Below are 17,354 nucleotides of genomic sequence, written 5' to 3'. Positions count from 1 at the left end.
ACCACCTCCTCCCGCACCCCTTCACACACAGAATCAGAGCACTCTTTTGGTTGAAAAAGACCATTAAGATCACGAAGTCCAACCGAACCGTAAACCCAGCACTGCCAAGTCCACCCTGCTAAACCGGCGTCCCTAAGTACCACTTCCACACGTTTTCCTTATCACCTCCAGGAATGAGGACTCCACCGCCTCCCTGGGCAGCCTGAACATCCCTGCGCATCTTCCCACATCTCTCTGTCCTCCCACGCCCCCTTTGCCCACAGACGACCGCAGCTCGCTCCGGCAGGGCCCACGGCTTTTACTCAGGATTCCCCCACGGCGGTGACACCGACACCGCCTCCACCCGCGCCTCAAAAGGCCGCAAGCCGCCGGCACCGGACCCAGCGCGCCGTCCCTCTGCCCGGTACCGCCTCGCCCCGACACCGCCGTGACACCGCGGAGAAGAGCGTCGACACAAAGCCGTGACGTCAGATCGGAGCTTGGAGGGGGGGGGGAGGGGAAGCAGCGACGTGCCATTGGTATGACGTCATCCTTTTGCCGTCCCCGCGCGGGACGGGCGCCCGGAGCCGCCCCCGACGGGGCGGGTCGCGCAGCGCGGCGCGGCGCAGCGCAGGGCGGGTCCCGGCGCAGCATCGCGGTACCGGGTGCGCTGGGCCCGGGGAAGCCGCCGTACCAGCAGCAGCAGCAGCAGCAGCAGCAGCAGCAGCAGCAGCCGTCAGCGGGGCGATGCGGATGGCGGTCGGTGCGGCAGCGGGCGAAGGGGCAGCGCAGAGCCCCGGCCCCGCCGCCGTGTCGCTGGGCTTGAGCGTGGCCGTGGTTTCCAGCCTGGTGAACGGTTCCACCTTCGTCCTGCAGAAGAAGGGGATCGTGCGGGCCCGCGGGAGAGGTAGGGACGCCGGCGCTGCGGTTTCCCCGGGGCTTCCCAGTTTCCTTCTCACCTCCGCGCCGTCGCTCCCCCCCTGCCTCGCCTCTCCCCCCACTCCGGTAGCCTCCCGCTCTGCGGAGCATCGCCCCGGGCACCGTGTTGGACGGGCTCCCCACCCCGGGGGCAGCCCGGCCTTTCCCGGGGGCCGCTCCCGCCCCTCGCCCCCGCGGAAGGGCCGTGTCTGCCCCACGCTGCGGCGGCGGCCCGCCCGAGGGAGGCGGGGGGGGTGATGCCGGGGGGCCCAGCCCGTCCTGCGGCGGCGGCACAGCCGGAGGGAGGAGGCGGGGGGCGCGGAGGAGCGGTACCCCCGGCTTTTGGCAGATGTTCTGCTAAGGGTGTTTCACGGTGGGACTCCCCCTGGGGAAGGGGACCCCTTCAGTAGCCGGCCTTAAGGTTGTCACTTCACGCGTGTTTGACATCGGGGTTGGAGCGCGGCGTAAGGCGTGTGAGGAATGGCAGAAGGATCGGCAGGTGCAGGGCAAGGAGGGGAGCGTTGAGGTGGTCATCAGCAACAGCTTCCCCGGGCATGGCCTCCTGGCCGGGATGCTGCCGCGATGTCATACGGCTCTGGGGACTCGTGTGTACGCGTCTGCGTGCCGGCACTGGTTTCCCTTGCGGCATTTTCATGGACATGTGGGACTTTTCTGCCCCCTTCTCTGGCTTGGGTAGTTTTTTTGTAATGAATAACACCGGCATATCTTGACACTTGTTTTTTTCTAGTTCTTCCGTAGGCACGCACTGCAAGTTACCTATGTGGTGGTTTCCTTATGTAGAGAATAAAGGCACACCAATCACACGAAATAATTTCTTTTCTTTTTCTTGTTGCCATCTCATGCTTCCTTACTGTTTTCTGAGATGAACGTATCCAGGAACTGACTGTGCTATCTAGACAGTTCAGCCAAACCAAACCTGTAAATTCCCAGAGTATGAGGATGTTCTGTATTTTATTCTGAAACTGGAGTTCCCCAAAGCACGCAGCCTCTGAATAGCATTTTGCTGGTTGCTTCTTGATTCTCTGGCTCTAGGAAAATGCAACACATTTATTTGCTGTTAATGTCGTGCTCTTTTGTGAGGGAAAAGTTGTAAACATGGGTTGTGTGAGACCTTTTAATTGCATTTCTGTGACCAACAGCCATTTGTTTTGCAGGCAATGGTGTCTGTGTGTGTAAGAGCATGGGAGTTCTGGGAAGTCTTTCTTATGAAAAATCCTTTTTAGTGACCAGGACATGCTTGGTATTTTCAACATATACATAAGTGTATGTATATAAATACACATACATGTATTTCAGATGGTCCCTGTTAGAGTAGCAATGCATTTCCATGCGGAAATACATCTATTAGGTTTAGAGTGGATGCGGTGGAGCAGAGTAAGCTTGCAACTATGTTCCTACAGCTGGCAGCCTTATCAAAGAAGTTTATTTTGCTTTTTCTGCATTGATCCTACTATTAATCGCCTCTACTGTTTGTCTGTTCCCCTTTCCCCCCAGAATGGCTGTAATCCTCAGAGATGTTTGCATCATAAGTACAAATTTTGGGTTGTTTTTTTATTATTATTATTTTTATTTTTTAAGGGAAACAATGAGAGGAGAGATATAAATTACTTTCTCTCCAAAGGCAGTTGGAGAAGTTTCCATTTTGCATTGTAGCTGGGTCTAAACACTCCTGAAGAGCTTTCAGTGGTTAAGGGGGTGGTGGTGTGTCTGCCATCTCAGCATTGGCAGTTGTAAAACATCCTGTTTTGAAGATACTACTGATGTTTATTTGTGTATCTCAGTGTAAAGACATCCAAATACCCTAGGTTTCTTTCCATTTAATGGTGTGAAGCAGTGCGGTTGAGCTTGAATTTACCAGTTGGAGCTTTGAGCCTGAGATGGTCTGTGTCAGATAATGTCTTTTTTCCACTGACTTAAATTTACGTGCTGTATAATTAACAAGGAGGCACTTCAAGTCTTTTCTGCCTTCTCTCTTGAATCAATAATATAGTATCAATGCAATTAGTAATCCTTGCTTAGTTAGGAACAGCAGCGAGTGACAAATGTTTTGCAAAGTTATCTTCCTTGAGTCAATATTTTCTATAATTTGTGCCCCCAACAGTTTTTATTTTATATGCATAACAAAGTCTAAAAAATTATTACACCCACTCTAAAGCTGGCCATTTTCATTAGTCATTTTCCATCTTATTTCAATTATATAGTGTGATTTCTAAGGGCTCAATATTTTATACATCTCCAGAGTTACAGATTACTGTGTTTTTCTTTAATTTGTGATTTCATAGTAGGTACAATATTGCCTGTTGCTCCAGCAGCTCTTGCGAGAGCATCTTCCCAAATAAATGCAGAGCTGAATTTCTAGAAAGAGGAGCAGAATGTAAGAGCATAGTGTGATGCCAAGGTTGTGCTCAGGGAAGGCTGGGCTTTAGTTTAGTAAGTGGTCATTAGCCTTGATATTCTACAGAAACAGAACTTAGGAAACATGGGGCACAGACTCCCCTGGAGAATCCCAAGGCAGGTGCCTAGAACCTGATTAAGAAAATAATCATCTTTGATCTTAGGAGACACTAAGAGACAATCCAGAGGTTTTGCTTCTCTCTTTGAAATGTGGCTTTGTGTCTAGAACTCAGAGATTTCAGTCACAGTATTTTCCAGTGCTCATATGCAGGAGTCCACGCTACGGTACTGCCAAAACTCTGTGCCAGAGCAGTTTCTCTGGCACATCTATCTGATATAATTTCATTTAGGCTATTATTACCCAACTAATTGATCCAAATCATGTTTTGTTTCCATAGGTTTTCTCTTCTCCTGGTACTGGTTCTAATCTCTGTTTCAGCAGTACCCTCAGAAGCATTTGGTGACATTTTGGATGCTCTTCTAAGTAATAACATGCTAGCATCACATAGGGACTTCACTGAAAACCAGAAGTTCTGACTAATATGTTGTCTTAAGATCAAACTTGGATACCCTAGGCCAAATCTGAGCACTTTCTGTCTTGTTTTCCTCCCATTCAGTTGCCTTGAAGAAAAGGGATAAGATGAAGGTCCATAATAGTTGAGACTGATGACATTATTCTCTTGCATAGTTCCATTACTGCAGTGTCATATTTTTCTAATACATCTTCATATACTTCCTTTTCCAGGTACTTCATACTTAACAGATATAGTATGGTGGTCTGGCACTATTGCAAGTAAGTATTTGAAAGGTTTGATTTTTACTTTTCTATTATTATTATTATTATTATTATTATAGGGAAAAAGTTGTGGTTAGTTGGTTAAATGAGACATCAGGAAATCTGAATTCTCATCTTGAGTCTCACATTCACTTGTCATGAAATTCCTATCCCTCAGAAAGATCACACCCTTAGTAATTTCTCTCTGAGAGTGTTTTAAAAGTCAAAGAGCTGGGACAATCCCAAATCAGCCATCTGATTTCTGAACCTTTTGGTACTTGCAGCCCTTGGCAACCATGTGCTATTCTGACTCTGGGTTCTTGCACAGTTTGTGTCTCTGAATTGTGCTGGTCCACTCGGTTTTTAATAAAAGTCAAAGCTAAATAAGAAATTGTTGCTCTGCACAAAAGGGCTCATTGAGGACATATTTTTTTAGATCAGAAAGCACTTAGCCAGTCTTAATTAAAGCAAAAACAAAATCCTCTTTGATTTCTAGTTTGACAGATATGATTTCAGTTTTGCTTTTAGTCTACAAGGTTAATGTAGAAGCCTTGTGTGTTGCTGATACGAGATCAGTGTAATTTCACTCTTAGTATCTTTGTAAACTTTACTCAGGCCAAGTTCACTCTCTGATGGGAGTCCAGAGCATGGGGAGCAGCTTGGTTTCTCCTCTTACAGTTCAGCCCTAGTTCTACCCATGAGCTTAAAACTGGAGCCCAGTTTAAGAATCTAATTCAGCCTTTTGCAAATTATTTGAAAATGTTCTGGTGCTGTTTATGAGAAGTAGCTGTGTCCAGTTGTGGCCTTTGTTTCATGGCAACAAGGTAAGTCTCTGGTTTTGTTGTCCTCAAGCTATGCAACTGATAGAACCCTTCAAGGACAAAGTTCACAGCAAATGTAGAAGCCAACAGAGCTTCAGAGGAAAGTCCTCAGATAATATAACCTGAGTTTAAGTAGTGCCAGGATCACAGCTGCCTAAGTAGCAATAAATCTGTTCTTAATCACCGCTGTTTATCACTTGTGGGGTTCCCATCTTGAAGCCTTAGGCAGAAGGAGTTAAAATAAGAGATATTTTATTACAGAAGTTCATCTGGGTGAATCAGAGAAAACAATTTCATGGTTAGAAGAGCTGACTGAATCAAATGAAGGCAAAATAGCTGAAGGGAATGGTATCAGTTGGCTTTTGTCCAGTAGCTAGGTGCAGGTATTTCAAAACAAAGACTCGGTACGTTTACAAAGGAACCAAGGGAAGAGTTGCTTAAGGATGTTAAATATTCAGAATTGCAGGAGTCACAAACAGCAATAGTAAGGGCCAGGCAGGCACCTATGGGATGCAGAGAAAGGCAATGTTTGGGGAATTAGGAAAATCCTCAGTTATCTGGGTGAAATTGTAACAGCTGGCATAATTTTCTCAAGCGGGGATTTTGGAGTTTGGATGACTAACAAAACCTGCATAAAATCTGTCAACTTGTTTTCATAATATTTGTTCAGATGGTGAACAAGCATTTCTGTGTTGGCATGCTGACTCAGCATAACACTGCCTACCCATTTTGGGGCCTTGGGATCCTCTGGAGTACTGAAGACTTCAAAGGAAGGGCTGCAGATTCTGCTAAGGGATTTTTTTTTAAAGTCAAAAGAGTGATTGCAGCATGTGTACAGGTATTTCAATGAGCATTAAACTAATTAATTGGCTAATTAATTAGTTTCAGTGAAGGTTTTGATAGCAGCATAGATGTGGCTGGTTTTTATAGTGGATGCATCTATGTCGGCGTCTTATTGCAGATGGGGAACACACTTGGGAAGCAAATCTCCTGTTTGTCTCCATGGAATGGGCTTTCTTTTATGTCGTGGAGCAGTGTTGGAGCTCCTGAACTGGACTTTAAGATGAAACTAGGCTGGAATATGCACTCTAGGACCCTGCCTAATGCACACCAGCTGGAGATAGACATTCAGTCTCTGGGAGCAGGCTGAAGTTGGTCTGAAATAAACCCCCTGACGTGCATAAATGTGACATTTTTTGCTGTACAGATCTGATCTCCTTGCTAATGTAGGTATGTCAGTGTGCACCAAATTTTGTGTTGCAGTAATTTAGGGGATATTGGTACTCCTGTAGCAAGCTTAAAGCTTGGTGTGCCTTAAAGAACTGAAGCTGTGTATTGACTTAACAGCATTCATGTATCTGGAGAGGAATTTCTATTGAGAGAGGCCTAAGTGGGTTGTCAGCATGGTAGCAATTACTGAGATTCTTTTTTTTTTTTTTTAATTAGTTTTAATTAGTCCTGGTGTGTCGTTCATGGCAGTAAGAGACTGTTACTATTATTCCGTGGTGACACCAAAAGCTTCTAAGTCCAATTGCCTTAAAATATGAGCTGTTTGAAGCTTCAGAGACCTCTTTTATGGATCGGTGTTGGTGCCATCTGTCAGGGTTCCTCCACCAGAAACTTAAAGCAGGTGACCTCCAAAAAAAGGCAACCTTTTCACAGAGTTACTTGGAAATACATGTAACCTGCAGAAGCACATTGTGCTAGCTGTGTCCTGCCCTCCCTGCAAGGTCTGCCCCAGTGCCTTCAAACGCCTTGAGGATATTGCCAAAGTTGCCACATATGTCTGCTGCAAAACAAGTCTGCTGAAAAACAGGCTGATAGCTGAGTTATTCAGTTCCTAGGGGCAGGGAGTATTTAGGAAACCATCACTTGTGCTCCAGAAATGCTGCTTATTGATTTCTCTGGCTTACTCCTGCACGTGGAGAAAGCCTCAGTGAACTGAATTAGTGTAATTCTGCCACACTCTGCTGTTTTGTAAATTCATTTGTCTCCTTTGAGTTTCCTGTGGGTTGGGCAGGTCTTCAGCTCTACTGATAATGTGAGCTAATTTGGTAAATTAAATAATGTTTGCATAGTGTTTTGCAGGTGTAAAGAACAGGATGATGGTAAGGATATTTGATAGTTGAGGGCAGTGCCAGCCTGAGCACAAAGACAGCTCGAATTCTTGAAATGTTTTTAAATGCCCTTAACATCAACTGGAAATTTGAGCTGTATATAATTTGTGTTCAATCTCAAGGCTCTTGCCAGTTACCACAGACCCTGTAACTATGCAAGCATCGTGTTGACTTATTATAAACTTGCCAGCACTTGCAAAACCATCTAGTTTTTCTATTTGAACTGAAAGCTGGTATGCATGAACTGTTTATCACAGCTGTGATGTGCAATAGTGTGGTGCATCTTGGGATTTGCTTTTTTGGGGGGAAAGAAAAGAAAATACTGTGAGGCTGTTATTCTGACTTGTCAGGGATCATTTTTTTTTTTACAGTGATCAGGAATTACTGCTGTGAAAATTTGATGTCATCTACTGCATATTGAAGAGCCCCTATGCATGTGGTTAGGATATCATTAATAGATTCCCTTCTTTGGTAATGTCCTTACTTCCCCTCACAAAATATGATACTGCTGTTAGCAACTATAACCAAGTGCATTTGTGTTACATGTATCTGCTCAGAAACTGAAATCATGTCTTAAATATCTTTTAGCACTCTTAATATAAATACTTCAGCATCATATTGAGATATTTGAGTGTAATCTATGAGCATTTCTAATTAATTGTCTTTTTCATATTCAAATAACAGAAGTTGCAAATTTATTTACTGTGCCCTCTTGGATCTTCTTGTGTGGCAAATATGAATCCTATATTAAAAAAATAATTCTAAGTATAGAAAAATTCCAGCCATTTTGTTTAAGTGCAAAATTAACAGAGCTAAGCAAATTTCTAACATCTGTTTTCCCATTAGGTCAGTCTTTCCCAAACAGTATTGAGTAAGTTTTCATTACTTCTTTTTACAAAGGGATTTAAAGGCTTATTTCTGGTTCCCTTAACAGTGGCTTTGGGTCAAATAGGGAATTTCTTGGCCTACACTGCAGTTCCAACTGTGCTAGTAACACCCTTGGGAGCTCTTGGCGTTCCATTTGGGTAAGAGTTTGCTTTTCTTGTTCTTATCCTTATCTGAATATTGTTACTTAAATAAAATGTCAGATAGACTCAATGATCACTGGAGTTCCAGTGAGAAGATGTCAGGCTTGTGAGTGTTAATGGTGTGTTACAATGTCACCTATTACTGTTTTCCCCAGCAAAGGGGGAGGGAGGGAAGGGGGCAGGCAGTGGTGAAGAAAGGGTTCCTGAGTATCTTTTGATTAAACTATCACTATGATCTGAAACAGATAAATATCTGGGGTTTTTGTTGCTTGTTCTGGATTGTTCTACAGTTCTCTTCCTATGTAGATCTTCCCTTTTGTCTCACATTCTTTCTCTCCCCTGCTGTCCACAACCCACATGTGTCTATTGGTGCTGATTTTCATTTAATTGGGTTTGGCCCAGTTTCCTGAAGCGATGGAGTCCCTTGCATATGCATACCCACAGCTTCTTGAATGTCATGTTCATGTGAAGGGAGGCAACAAAAAAGGCAGTGACTGTTCCTGAGAGGAGTTTAATATGCAACTAAATGTTTTGTGAATAGCTGAACTACTGTTGTGACCCTACTGCAGTGAAAAAGTACAGTTCTTTGAAAACAAAGCTGTGTGTTGCATTGAGATTTTTCTGTTGCCTGCTGTTGGCTGCTGAATCGTGTGTCTGACTGCACTGCTCATCTACTTCAGAGTGCAGATTGCTTTGTATGGGCCTCTTTAGTTTTATACACTATGAAGCCCACCATTGGGGCTCTATTTACCACCTATTATTTTACCCTAGGCCACATAATCTTGTGTGTCTCAGTCAGCTACATGTCTGAGCTGAGCCCTGTGATCTTTGTAACCAGAGGCCGCTTTTACCTCATGACTGTGTTGCACCTATAAAACGGGGCTTTGTGACAGCTCACCAAAATGTTGACATCTTACCCTGGGTACCAGATGCCTGGTTTAATGGTTTAGGGGTTTTTTTAGAGAGGGTGATGTGTGTTTGTTTTAGGGGTGTTGTGGTTGGGTTTTTTGTTGTGGGCTTTGGTTTGTTGGGTTTTTTCCTTAAGGTGAAAATCAAGGATTGAGTAACACCGAGACTGGATTAATCTTCCCTAAGATCAGAAATGCTTTTCGAGGTTCCACCAACATTTGGTACTATTCCTTTAAGAGGGAAATTCATGCAGGACATCACTGTTGGAGCATTATTAACAGGGTGAGGTCAAACTTTTAATTTTCTTCCTCTTTTTGAAAGGTCTATTTTAGCTTCTTACTTACTGAAAGAAAAACTGAACATTCTTGGCAAGCTGGGATGTTTGCTGAGCTGCGCTGGGTCTGTTGTTCTCATCATCCACTCCCCAAAGTCTGAGAGCGTAACGACTCAGGCTGAGCTTGAGGAGAAGCTCACGAATCCAGGTACTTGGTTCTTTTATTAACTGATAAAGATTCTGTGAGAATGATCAGCAGTACATAGGAGGAAGAGGTTTACCACAGCCATCAGGAAGGAAAATTGACTTCTGAAGAAAGCATGTTGTGATAGAGGTAAACCAGTACAGCTTTTGTGTGGTAACAGTGTGCCTCACTGTACTTGGAACTCAGCAGATATGTTGATACATGTGCACAGAAAGGAAAATGGAGATATTTTTGCAAACAATATCCTGCACAGCAAGCTCAGAACAATGGCCATTTGAACTTGTAATTTTCTGTAGTTATGAAAAAGTGCATCTTGCTACATGGAGATGAAAGGAAAGGCTGCAGGATCTCAATTTAAGTTGTTTCACACCATCAAAGAAACACTGATTGTCTTTTGTTCTTTAATTCTGCTTTTTTTTTGGTGTTTTTTAATTAAGAGTTCATACTAGATACCAGGAATGTTCCAAGCACATTTTATTTGCATTGTTTGCATTTCTTTGCACAATAAAGGTGCATAGAAATACACCATTGAGACATATGCTGAAATGCCTGTTCATTCTCACAGAGAATGTAAAGACCCAGTGGTTCCTGGAGGACACATACTAATGCTAATAAGTGCCAGACCCACTTTTGGTTTTCTGCCATAAGAGCTAAACTGCTAACTATTGTTATTTAATTGCTTTAGGTGTTTAAAAAAAAATCAAATATAGTAACATCAGCTATCAAAAAAAATTGCAAACAAAAAAAAGAAAATAAATACCAAGGTCTAAATTTGCCATTTTGATCTGACCAAAATGAACCAGAAATATATTACTTTAAAATTGTGAAGCATTACATTTTTTTCATCATGCTAATCTGTGTACTGCTGCTGTAATGTTGATGATACAGCCTCCCAGTTCTTCCAGCTCTCCCTCCTCACTTTAATGGGATCTAACTTTATGTTTATGCTCTTTGCTGGATCCACACACCATGCTTTAAGAGGTGTTATTACTGCCATCTGTCATACGGAAACATACATTTCAGGAGAAATCCTGGTGGAAAAGAGAATTTTTAAAAGTTATCTTAAATTCAGTTCAGATGTACAATAGTGTGTATCTTACTACCTAATTATTTGTTTTACACAAAGAATGTGACAACATCATCAGTTGCAGATGCCCATATAACCTCTGAAAGCTCTGTGGTCTGGATCTGTATTCAATAGCAAACTTTAATTGTGTTGTATACATGAAGTTCATTGGTACGACATGATTTGCCTGCTGAAATCTTTAGAAGACCAGGAGTTCTCACACTGATATTATCTTGTTTTCTTTTTTATTTTCCAGTTTTCGTGGGTTATCTCTGCATAGTGCTGCTAATGCTTCTCCTGCTTATCTTCTGGATAGCTCCAGCTCACGGACCTACTAATATCATGGTCTACATCAGTATTTGCTCTCTGTTGGGCAGTTTCACTGTTCCCAGCACAAAAGGCATTGGGCTGGCTGCTCAAGATATCTTTCACAATAACCCCTCAAGTCAAAGGGCTCTGTACCTCTGTCTGGTTCTTCTGGCAGTGTTAGGATGTAGCATTATCATTCAGTTCAGATACATCAATAAGGCACTGGAATGTTTCGACTCCTCTGTGTTTGGTGCCATCTACTACGTTGTGTTTACCACCCTAGTCCTGCTGGCTTCAGCCATCCTTTTCAGGGAATGGAGTAATGTAGGAGTTGTAGATTTCTTGGGGATGGCTTGTGGATTCACCACAGTATCTATTGGAATTGTTCTTATACAAGTCTTCAAGGAGTTCAACTTCAATATCGGGGACTTAAATAAACCTAACATGAAAACAGATTAAAAAAAAAATTAAGGGGGAACTGGATGGCTCAGGGAAGAATGCAGAGCCTTTCATTTCTAGGTCACTGATTCAAATATGATTCAGGTTGGTAGTTACCCTCCTATGATTTGGTGGCCTACCTGAAATGAATTGGAGTCATCCATCCAGTTTCAAAGGAACAGTTGTCCATGTACCCCAGTCAACACAATAAATGACCTTAATTTGAACCACTGATTGAGTAAGCATAGAGACCGATGTACTTCCATACTGTAAAAGGTAATTAATCAGAAAAGATCAGGGGATGTTCTGACAGACCTGTGTGTTAATGCTGGTATTGCAGTTTCTGAGGTACCATTTTGGTGGGCAGAGAACATCAGTTTCTAATGCACTCAATCTTACACCTTTCATGAGTGATGTATACCTTAAAATATGTGGGGAAAAAAGTGAGTGGAACAATCTGTTAATCTCAGTATAGCAATGTGTTCACCATCAAGGCAGTGAATTCAGAGACAAATGTTGGTTGACCCACAGACTGCAGATTTGTCTTTTGTTTAGTGACTGTCTTGGCGACTTGGACTGTCATGCAGTGAAGACACTGGGGACTTTTAAATCAAATTATTTATACAGAGCAGTGGACCATTAAAAATCTTTCACTAATTACTCATCAGCTGATGGTAGTATCCAGGTATGCATTTTTCTTTGTAACTTAGTGCATTAAGACATATCACATTCATCTGAGAATTTGTAATTGGGAGAAGAAGGAAAGACTGAAGGATGTAGAAATGATGCACAGACTTATTGCCTATATGGTGGCTTATTTGTAAGCAGCTCAGAACTATTTCAGTGCCTTTGTAATCCAAAAAATACTGCATAAATATGAATGTATCTGTTTCAGATGGCCTGTACTGGTTAGTAATCCAATTTCACTGTCTGTAATGTTGGACTGTATTCAAATTCTAGACATGTAAAGCATTTAGAAGGAGACATGCATTTTTGGAAGAATTCACAAACCTGAACTGAAACCCTTAGATGCCTTGACAGCTTCTGAAAAACCTGTAGTCCTAGTGGAAGAGGTAATCTATGGGAGGGCTGTTTAAAGCAGTCCAGCATACCCTTATTCTAGTTAAGTGACTAAATACAGGAAGTAATTTTGTGAAGTAGCTAATAAGTAGCAACCACCAAAAAAAAAAAAAAAAAAAAAAGTAAGAGACAGAAGAGGTTGAGATTTCTCATAGCTCAAAAAAAGATGATTTGATCCTATTGTTACATGGGAAATGACTGAAAAAGCATAGGCATTCAGAGAGGCAAGTCCCAGCCAACAAGGATATACATTCAGATCCGGTAATTTACAGACCTGTGTGAACAGTTCAGCAATAATATTTTGACAAGCAGTAAAAATAGCTTAAGCTATGATTGGAATGATTCTGAACTGTTAGCTTTAAGCCATTTAGAGAATGTTGATATGTCAAAGAAAGAGTTAATTTTCATGTTGTACTTCTGTTTGCTAGTTAAAACATCTCGAGTCAAAGACTTACAAGGAAAGCTTGAAAAGCAGTGAACATTGGTTTCCATTTGAAGTACAAAGGCTACAGTGGAACTCAGCATCTCTAGTTCAGCCTGTTTCTTGAAACAAAAAAAATCCTCAGTGTGATTCCGAGACAGCATTTGAAAATATTCATGACACTTCATCAAGAAATCATGAATGTGGCTGGCTGACAGGAATGGGGAGTTTTGGGGAGTAATACTGTCAGGTCTCGTGGTTCTTTTTGTTGACCTGAATTAATGTTACCTTAGAATTCAGCCTCAGTTTTCATTTAAAATTCATTTATGAGGAGAGGCTGAAGGAGCTGGTGCTGTTCAGCCTGGAGAAGAGGAGGCTGAGGGGAGACCTTATTGCTCTCTACAACTCCCTGAAAGGAGTTTGTAGTGAGGCTGGTCTTGCCTTCTTCTCCCTAATGACTATCAGTAGAACAAGAGGAAATGGGGCTCAAGTTGTGCCAGGGGAGGTTCAGATTAGATATTGGGAACAATTTATTCACTGGAAGAGGGAATAAATGAGGAGGCATTGGAACTGGTTGCCCAGGGAGGTGGTGGCAGCCATGTCCCTGAGGGCATTCAAAAGACAAGTAGACATGGCACTTTGGGAAATGATTTAGTGGCTAAGGTAGTGTAGGATTGATGGTTGGACTTGATGATCTTGAAAGGCCTTTCCAACCATGATGATTCTGTGATTCTAAAAGGAATGTCAGAAGCCCTTCTGGTGGCAGCAATGATCACGAACAGAGGATCCTAAAGATTCAGTGTTCTGCAGGGACAAATACTGAAGGAGTAAGAGCCCTACTGTGTTACTGGGTAGCTTGTTTCAGAGCTCCAAACTGAGGGGAAGAAGTCTGAGTTGGCAGAAATGCACACTGTTATAGTCCAGCATGGAAACTGGGTATCTTGGTGAAATGAAAGTGCTAGCAGAGAAAAGGCCATCCGTATGGATGTGTACGGTTTCTAGAAAGTTTGATAATCATGGATGATGGGAATTGTTCTATGAAAGCTGGTTAAAATGAGCCTCTGTCCATTATTGATTGGAAGACGGTTGTCAGCAAATAATTATTTTTGTCTTATTCATTCCCTTTGTCTGATTGAAACAGGAATTGGACATAGGTATAAGACCTATAGTGACCAACTTTTTAAAATACTAGCTGTTTTCTGAAGCAGTCAAGTTGTCTTTTCAAACTTAAAGTTCAGAGATCATGAGTTGCATGTTGTTTTTGTACTAGCCTTTGTATGAAGACTTCTGTGAAAATCTTTAGGCTAAAATTGAAATTACTGCTGTCTCATCTTTTTCCTCCTTTGGCCATATTTGTCTTGGTTCGTTTTAAAATCCATTCCAATTTATTTAGAAAGTGCCTATCCTAGTGTGTTAACTGCATATGCAAATTCTTAGTAAATATTAGATCCAAAATAACTTGACTGCCCTGTCTAAACCTTGCCATTTTCTGCACCACACACTCAAGTTTACTTGACAAACATTCACTATGCAGAGTAAGAAGTAGCAGCCGTGTTCCGTGGTCCTCTGACCATTCTTACAGCTCATAAATGTCTGCATAGGTTTCTTCTCCCCAGCTGCTCCTCATCTGTGATGGGCTTTCTAGAGATGTCTAGTTAACCTTGTTTAAAACATGAATGTCAACACCCAGCACATAACATGAAAGAAATTCTTGTGGCCTTGCACGTCATTTTTATCTGCAGCCTTTTAAGTGATGAATGCTAAAAAATGCCAACTTTTTTTATTTTAATTTTTTCTACTTTGTTCAGTATGCAGCAAACTTCTTTTGACTTCTGCTGTACCTATATCTGGTTCAGTTCTAACTTTAGAAATGTATTAGCATTTTATGTTGTCATGATTATGGTTGGTTTGATTATTTCCCCATTCCATCCCATGCCCTCCTTGTTCTAGGTGTCCTATTTTTTTTTGTCCCATTGCTTTTCTGATTTAAACGGAGGCATTCCTGAAGTTGAATTTAAGCCATTCCCTCTCTCTTTTTTTTTTTTTTTTTTATTTTTTCCCCCCACCTCTTTGACAAGTAAGCACTTAGAATAAGACAGGTAGCTGAGTTCCATCATCTCAGGGAGCAAATGTGCATAGTTGTCTCCTGAGCTTTGGTGTCCCTTGCAGGTCTGCCCTTTCCCCCTTCTTTTTTACATTATGTCTATTGACAGTTACCAGCCAGATGACTTCTGATTCCAAAAGTAGACAGGGGAGAGGCTATACACACAACAAGTTGACTCATTACAGTGGTGGGATGCACTTGAATTAAATTCAGATCCATATGAAAGGTGTTTCACTCTGTATGTCTGCCTTCTATTATTCTTGTCAAACCTATTTACTTGGTACTCACTTGAAGATAACTTTTTGATCATTATCCCTTCAGTGTATGGAGGATTTACATATGTCAGTCACAATCTTAATTAGGTGTCAAACACGAAAATCCCTCATATTCAGTAGGAGAATAGAAACATCTTTTTATACAACCAAAAAAAATTTGTTACACCTTAAATACTTTAAGAAGAAAAATATCTGAACAAGTTAACTGCTGTATTAACTTTCCAGGACTCTGTATGTGTAAATAAAGCCTATTTGCTAGTGAGCTGCAACTAACAATATTAAGAACCTGTCATATCACAGTCTGACAAGAGAGGCTTCCTATTAATAATCTCAGTTTATACTGAACATACATATTTTCCTGAAGTAACTAGCACTGAAAAATAAAACCTCTAGCTTTTATTCGTTGAAATACTAGAATATGAGGTCTAGCTTTCCTTTTTATTTAAAAAAAAAAAAAAAAAAGGATTTGTAATTGAAGACAGATTTGGGGTTATTAAATGTGGGGTGTTTAAAATGGGCCATTATTTGCACATTATACCCTTCTCACTCTGTTTCACAAATATAAAACATCAAGGATTCTGCTTATCTTCCTTGGTTGTCTTGAGACGGTGTAACTACTGAAGCTTTGCTATCAAATGTTATCAAATGTTAATCTATTACTTGTTATATTTTATTTACAGATATTAGTCTTTGTAATAATTCTTTGGTGCTACTGAATATGGGCTTAAGTGATGCAGACTTTTCTGTGAACCATGTTAGGCACCAATGATGTCAACAGTTACTATTAACTTGTGCCCAAGTGTTTCAGACAGCAGTGTTGAAATATTACGGATTATGAAATCTTTTTTAAAAGCTACAAGTTAGTTTTTTGGTTTTGTTTTTTTATTGGGTTTTTTGTTATTGTTGTGGTCCCCACCCCTGACAGTTGCTCTACAGAGTGGAAAATATTACGCAAAAGGAGTATTTTTAAGTTAAGGAGAGAGCTCCACAGTTTAAAAAGGATTTTTTTTTTCCTTTGACTCCCCCACACACCCCAGAATGTAAAAAATATGGGGAAAAGGTGGATGGCAACAAACATACAGTGTCAGGTTTGGTTGCTTCAATGCTATTGCAATATAGTTACTACAGATTACATAAAAATGGTTTATTTTATTAGCTTCCAAATAATGTATATATAGATTTGTTAATGGCTTACAAGTCAAGCTTACTCTTTTTGCTTTTTAAGAAATAGTTATAGGCATGTTGTATTTGCCTTGTGTAAATTATAAAAGGCTATTTATTAAGTTTTCTGATAACTAATCTATTTATTAACCTGTATTGTTTTAAAATAAATGATTTATTTCTAGCTCAGTGCTTGTTTTGTGACTCCTCTTTATCACATTAAAAAATACTAGTTTCCCATACATCTAGCTGCTCAACAGCATAATCTCAGTTCCTAAGCCAAATCTATTTCCATTACCCTTTAATAAAATAGCAGCCCTGCTTTTATTGAGAGTAGTAGATTCTTTCATCTGTACAGACCAGTTGCCACACAAGGGCTTAGTGGTATAGTGGTGTCTAGTAGCAAGCTGTAGTTGGATCACAAGAAAAACTAACACTTCTCATGCTTGTTGGGGCCTGAGCCATTTCAGACTGCATCTTAAGGTTTAATATGTGCTCTGCTCCTGTGTTCCTGTACACTGGCTGCTTGCTGGACCTTTTCTTCCAAGATACATTACTCCACAGTTGGGTGTGCATAGAGTGGCAACAGCTGTAAGGAAGTCTGTGTCACCAGATCTAATTTACTGTCATAACAGCTTCCTGCAGAAGGAATCACTTGGAATATCTCAGTGTCTGCACATCTAATCAGAGCCACAAAGATGATGAAGGGAGCATGAGGGAAGGCTGAGGGAGCTGGGTCTCTTCAGCTTGGAGAAGAGGAGAATCATAGAATCATAGAACTGGCAGAGTTGGAAGGGACCTCAGAGATCATCAAGCCCAACCCTTGATCCACTACCACTGCAGTTACCAGCCCATGGCACTGAGTGCCACATCCAGTCTCTTTTTAAATATCTTCAGGGATGGAGAATCCACTACTTCCCTGGGCAGCCCATTCCAATGTCTGATCACCCTCTCCGTAAAGAAATTCTTTCTATGAATGAGGAGTGACCTCATTAATGTTTATAAATATGTAAAGACTGAGTGCCAGGAGGATGGAGCCAGGCTCTTCTCAGTGATGTT

General features: G+C 41.4%; 1 protein-coding gene across 1 annotated transcript; it reads left to right on the top strand.

The window, feature by feature from the left end:
- The first annotated feature begins 607 nt into the window (after window positions 1–607).
- On the top strand, window positions 608–16,484 carry NIPA1 (NIPA magnesium transporter 1). The gene is made up of 5 exons (XM_030466488.1): window positions 608–886; window positions 4,058–4,105; window positions 7,960–8,050; window positions 9,284–9,444; window positions 10,764–16,484. The coding sequence occupies exons 1-5, from the start codon at window positions 727–729 to the stop codon at window positions 11,273–11,275; spliced, it is 972 nt and encodes a 323-aa protein (XP_030322348.1). The 5' UTR covers window positions 608–726; the 3' UTR covers window positions 11,276–16,484.
- The last annotated feature ends 870 nt before the right edge of the window (window positions 16,485–17,354 follow it).

The sequence above is a fragment of the Calypte anna genome, chromosome 1 (assembly GCF_003957555.1).
Source record: "Calypte anna isolate BGI_N300 chromosome 1, bCalAnn1_v1.p, whole genome shotgun sequence".
NCBI lineage: Eukaryota > Metazoa > Chordata > Aves > Apodiformes > Trochilidae > Calypte > Calypte anna.
Note: the sequence above shows the minus strand (reverse complement) of the source record. Positions and strands in the feature narration are given on the sequence as shown.

Excerpts from the sequence above, each read along its gene's own strand:
- NIPA1 (XM_030466488.1), top strand. The coding sequence starts at position 727 with ATGCGGATGGCGGTCGGTGCGGCAGCGGGCGAAGGGGCAGCGCAGAGC. Across the intron at positions 4,106-7,959 it reads GTGGTCTGGCACTATTGCAA|TGGCTTTGGGTCAAATAGGG; the intron begins GTAAGTATTTGA and ends TTCCCTTAACAG. Across the intron at positions 9,445-10,763 it reads GGAGAAGCTCACGAATCCAG|TTTTCGTGGGTTATCTCTGC; the intron begins GTACTTGGTTCT and ends TTTATTTTCCAG.